The following is a 5,689-nucleotide window of genomic DNA, read 5'->3' on the forward strand; positions in this document are numbered from 1 at the left end:
TCGGTGAGGAAGAACGACCCTCCTCCCTCTACCCCCTCGAGAGTGTACAACGGGGGTCTTTGGCGGAGCCTTTGCATACTGCCGTTACACTTTCTCGATGGTCTGAATACGGTTTTATACATCTAGATAGGCGCGGGCTTGGTGCGTCGCTTTCTCTTTTCTTCTCTGGTCACCGCTGGGGTGCCGCTTCGCCCAGCGTGAGGAAGCTTGCGGGATGGTCCTCGGCAAGGGTCTCTGCCTCTTGTGTTCGCATCCACCTTGGTTTCGCTTCGTCCAGGAAGAGTGAGAGAGAGAGAGGTAGCCGTGAGAAGTTATGCAGCTTTGATACGTGTTGCGCCCTCACACACAACCCGTCGTGTGTGACGTAGCCGCAGAACCACACCAGGGGCGGATCGGAGTATATAAGACTGCCGGCAGCCACTGAGAAGACAGTCTCCTGCAAAGCTCTCCTGTGGTCAGAGCAAGCAACCAGCTCTCGCAGCCACTATGAACGCCCTGGTAAGGACTCCGGAGAACGGCTTGCCGGCTGGCACTTAGCGCCTAGGCGGTTGCTGCGTACATGTGTCGGACATGCGCCGGACTTGTTCGGCATGTGTACTCCCAGTGGCATAGCTCCAGTTCAGCCGCTTGCAGATGTCCATGTGCTGTCTAACCCTAGGCATGCAATTCTGAAACCATTTTCATGTTCGTGACCGTGATATTGGTAAGATAGAAAAGGAAAAAGTGCACTCTTAAGATTTTCTTTCCTGAAAACCATTATCATAAGCCAAACGCCCCAGGGAACGCTGATTTCCCTGTTACAACCGAAGTAAGGGCTTGCGTCGCTCAGTGATGTGAATTACGCAAGCCTCGAGTGCAGCTAAAGATTGATAACTTGTTCGGTAATGTATTTCAGCACTTATGTGTCGTATGAAATTATTTACTAGAATGTGTGCACTTTGTGTGATGTGTGATAGCACATGGCGGGACATAGGTTTGGTACTTTCGATAATTTAATTTCATCTTGCCTCTAGCAGGTCGTCACAGTGATGATTATTGCACTTCTTTGTACCGTATAAATGGTTTAATTTAGGTTGTGAATGGATCAAAATTGAAAGATTCGATAAGATATGAAAAGTGCATAATTTTAAGAGCCTTCTGTGCGAGATCACTGGTAAAATTAGAACTAAGGAGGACATGTTTGCAGACAACGAGAAGAAAGCGCCATGCATTTATCTATTAGGATAAATACGAATTTAGTAAAAATGCTTGCAATCTAAAACAGTTACGTTTAAATCTGTGTGATTGAAATTATCACTTTTAATACTTTCGCATTAGTTAGCGGTCTACTACGGAGCCGTACACAAAGCTAAGGCTCTTTTGTTTACATTGCAATGGTATAAATATTAGTCTTTGCGTCTGATTTGATAGGCTCAAATTTCATTCATATTGCTCGTGCTATCCAGCGCCCTTCAGTCCGCAGCCTGAAAATAACAAAAGAAACAACTTCCTCACATTCAGAGAGCTTAAGTGCCCGCGTCCTCATGTTATTCGCTTTCGAAAAAAGTACTAAAATTCCGCCAGCGTTGAAACACGACATATCGCGTTCTCTCGAAGCTTCTCATGACATGCATTGAAAATCTATTTCCTTTCTCAAGTAACTCATGCGCTGGCACCTCAGTTCTCATTTTCTTCCGTGACAAAGGGAAGCCTCAAACGGTACAGCGTGCATGCACGCAAATATCTGTGAAAATAAGTAAGTACAACGCCTCAATAGCACGAAGATTTGGCTTGCAGAATACTTATGTTTGCATCACGCGTGGATTTTACGCTGTGCCTCTGTGCTTATCTTGTTCTCCATGCAATACATAAACTATGATTCAGGGTGGTCCGCAAGTCTCACTGATTCTAATGTGCTTTGGAACAAAAGGCGCAGAAATCGAGGAGTGGGTGTCAGGAGGGGGTGTCATTTTCGGTTCCCAAAACTTCATTTTTCTAGTACTTTTGAAGTAGTAATGATCAAACGACAAAAACGCGCTAACACAATTAAACTTACGAACTTTGTGTATCGGACAGAGGCATGCGTTGCAGGATGCAGGAGCAATTTTTAGTCTTAGCTACTCGTGGGGCTATATTGGCAGTACTGCGCCAGATATCGACCGGCCAGACTTCCGACATGTCTTCAACGAGGACGCTTAACAGGATAGCGCCTAGCTACGAGCAGCGCAGAACTGCGGTGTTTCGTCTCTATCTCACTAGGAGCTCCCCGCAACGTTCATTTTTACAGATCTGCACCGTCTTCCTGAGCGCCCTGGTGGGCAGCGCCCTTAGCGGCTTCGTCGGCGGAGGCGGCGGTGGTCTCGGCGGAGGTCTCGGCGGCTACGGAGGAGGCCTTGGCGGAGGCCTTGGTGGCTACGGAGGAGGAGGCTTCGGCGGTGGCTTGGGTGGATTCGGAGGAGGCGGCTTTGGTGGAGGCCTTGGCGGCGGTGCAGGCAATGTCGGCGTCGGCAGCAGCGTCGTCCTTCTCAGCGGAGGCGCAGCGGGCGGCAGAAGGGTCGTGGCCGGACCCGCGTTCCTGGTCAGGAGCGTGCACCACGTGAACCAAGTCAGCGGCGGTGGCGCCATCGTCGCTCACTCCGGCGTCGGAGGCGTCGGCGGAGGAGCTGGCGTTGGAGGCTTCGGAGCCGGCGGTCTCGGCGGAGCTGGTTTCGGAGCCGGAGGCCTCGGCGGCTACGGCGGCTATGGAGGTGGACTCGGAGGAGGATACGGAGGTGGCGTCGGAGGAGGATACGGCGGTGGCCTCGGAGGAGGATACGGTGGCGGCCTCGGTGGCGGTACCGTTGCTGGCAAGCTGCTGCTTGTCAAGTCCCACAAATAAGAGTTCGTCCCGTTGAACTGAAACAGGTAGGCAATGGCCGTCTCTACTATCTGCGTTTCAATAACGTTAACTTGAACTTGAAGACTAGTACGACTAGAAATGATTTGCTTAGAAATGCGCACTGCGGAATGAACAGGGAGCCGGTAGGCCAAATAATAAATTAGCCTTAAAAACAGCGTAGGGTGGGAGTCATATCAAGTTGTTGATATCATCTTGAGATTAAGAAGAAAATGAACCGGATTTGGTCAAAGCTCAAGCGACAGTCATGCCTTCATCAAGATGTCTATAATGGCAGTGCATTCCGTCGTGTCACTGGAGGCGTTGCATCAAAGATTTTGTTGCTTATTTAATTAAAATGCATTTAAGGTGTGCCACAAATGGGGTAATATGAGTGATAGCGGTATTGCGTAAAAAAGATAAGTTATTAAATCAGTGGCATATTTTCTTATTTGATAACCTAATCTGTTGCGTAATGAAATAGAGCACGGCATAAGCGGAAAAATCATGCTGCTCTTTCAGAATCTGGGTGAAAAGAAAAAAGACGCCCAGTAGTGAGCGCACGATGGCGGAGCTGTACAGGTGTGAATGATAACGTTTATGGAAAAGATAAAATCGGAAAATTTTACTCGTATGAACGGGTGCTGGTAGGCTAGCTTGAGACTTCAAATTACATTAGTGAATGACCTGTAGTCCGAGTAAACAAACCGGGCAGCTCGATTCTGTACTAATTCGAGAGAGTTAGTGAGGGATGACTGTTCTGGGTCCCAAACAGCGCATGCGTACTTTAATTCTTGTCGATAGACGGTTAGAGAAAGAAACAAGTTTCAAATGAAAGAGAAGAAAGCCAAGGCATCTGCTCGCTTCGTTTGTCACTGGTGATATGCCATCAGATTAGGAAAGCTGGCAGGTTATGTTAATGCTTAGGCATTTTCAAGAAGGACCACGAGACATTAGCAAACCAAAAAAGGAGTGTTTTCGATGGAGAGGTATGAGAGATATTTTATTAGTACTTATAGTTATCAACATTTATTACACCAGGATCAGATGTGATTTACTTAATTATCCTTAGGTTTTGGGAGTTTTGGGATATATGTACGCCTCATTATACTCACTGGTCTTAAAAGTCGAATGTAATAAACATGTCTTCATTTGCTGATTAGCGCAATTACGAAGGATCGTGCTTTAGTTAAAAAAACAGTGGGTAGGTATTTCATTTTTGATAGTACATAAGCCACTGTGACAAAATATGGCCGAGCACATGCACTTTTTATCTTTGGCATTAATCATTACGCTCTTAATTATTAGAGAAACCAGGTAAATGACTTACGTTCAAACATCTGGAATGCGAATACGGTCAATTTATTTTGCTTTCCGCTTCTCACAGATTGAAAAGGCGACCTGTCAAAGCAGTGGCAAGTCCAGCTCCACAGTGATCTTCAGCGACCTGTTCCTGTCATCTAAGTCAAAGAGAAGACTGAATAAATGCGGAATGTACTCCTAACGGTTGAAAATACTCGCCTCTCGGGGCCTCGGCCCCCGTCGTGATAAATCTTTCCTCCACTCTTGATGAACTAGGGTTGCGCTGACCGGCTGTGCTACGGTCGGACACAACTCAAGAACTAAGCGGCAGGTGCCTTCAAAGACGGCCGCGCAGCCAACGGCCACTACTGATTGTCATGACGTTGCTGTTAATCTCTGGTTAATCGCCTTTCACGCCAGCGCGGCAGGAAATTAACCACAGTTTAACCTGGAGTGACAGAGGTCTAAGCTTGCATCAATCGCGCCGTCATGAAAATTGGTCAGCGCGCTTGGAAGCAGGGAATCCTTTGAGGCACATTTGCTTCTTTGTTCTTTAGCTCTTTTGAGCTATGAAATCAGGGAAGGTTCTTTCTGAAATTCGGCAGGCGCCGAAAATGGTCCGGCTGTGACAGGCGTCATGTTCGCCGGCACTCTGTAGAAAGTGTTCCTCTTATATTCGTTTAGTTACCATACTCTATAGCAATTGCGGGGTGTTGCAGAGCAGAATAACTTTTCAAGACCATATTCCATCGAACGCAATTCCAGCCTTTCATTTGCGCGCCACGTCATTTTTCAATCCGAGAAATCATAGACAAAAATATTGTTTTTGCATGATTTCCGCATGGTGTTGTTGATCGTCTAAATTACTGCTTGTATTTTGAACGCGTGGTACAATCCATTGATAAGGAGGCAAGGTATTCGATTATCGCAAAGTCAACGGACTACATACTAAGGGTAGGCCATCGTTGGAGAGGGTGGCAGAAAGTCAGGTAGGTGGATGACATTGGAAAATTTCGGGAGATAAGTTGGTCCCAGCTGGCTCAGCACAGGGTTAACCGGAGAACTATGGAAGACGCTTTGTCATGTTGTGGCAGAGTTAGGCGACTGCTGATGATGATGAAGTCGCAAAGCTCTTGGAAGTCTTCATTAATTTCGCGTCCGTCTAAATGCGGCCGCCGCGGTCGGCATTCAAACTCGTGACCCGGTGCTCAGGAGCCTGACGCAATAAAAAAACTAATTAGAAAAACCTAAAAATAGTGTCAACGGGTCGGGATCGCAGTTGAAATGTATATCGGGTGTTCACAGAGAACGAGGCGATGCTGCACCTTGTTTTCGCAAAACGCAGCTATCAAATTCTTTCTTGCGCACTCTTTGCGCACGAAACGTTCAACATTAAACCCGCCGTGGTTGCGCAGTGGTTATGGCGCTCGTCTACTGAGCTGGAGTACCCGGGTTCCAACCCGACCGCGATGGCCGCGTTTTTATGCAGGCGGGAAAAATGAGACAAATGTGACGAAAAAGGAATGAACGAAG

General features: G+C 47.4%; 1 protein-coding gene across 1 annotated transcript; it reads left to right on the forward strand.

Annotated features, from left to right (window-relative positions):
• The first annotated feature begins 444 nt into the window (after positions 1 to 444).
• On the forward strand, positions 445 to 4,365 carry LOC144103943 (uncharacterized). The gene is made up of 3 exons (XM_077636663.1): positions 445 to 498; positions 2,267 to 2,883; positions 4,242 to 4,365. Exons 1-2 carry the CDS (start codon positions 487 to 489, stop codon positions 2,855 to 2,857), a joined length of 603 nt encoding a protein of 200 aa, XP_077492789.1. The 5' UTR covers positions 445 to 486; the 3' UTR covers positions 2,858 to 2,883; positions 4,242 to 4,365.
• The last annotated feature ends 1,324 nt before the right edge of the window (positions 4,366 to 5,689 follow it).

The sequence above is a fragment of the Amblyomma americanum genome, chromosome 9 (assembly GCF_052857255.1).
Source record: "Amblyomma americanum isolate KBUSLIRL-KWMA chromosome 9, ASM5285725v1, whole genome shotgun sequence".
NCBI lineage: Eukaryota > Metazoa > Arthropoda > Arachnida > Ixodida > Ixodidae > Amblyomma > Amblyomma americanum.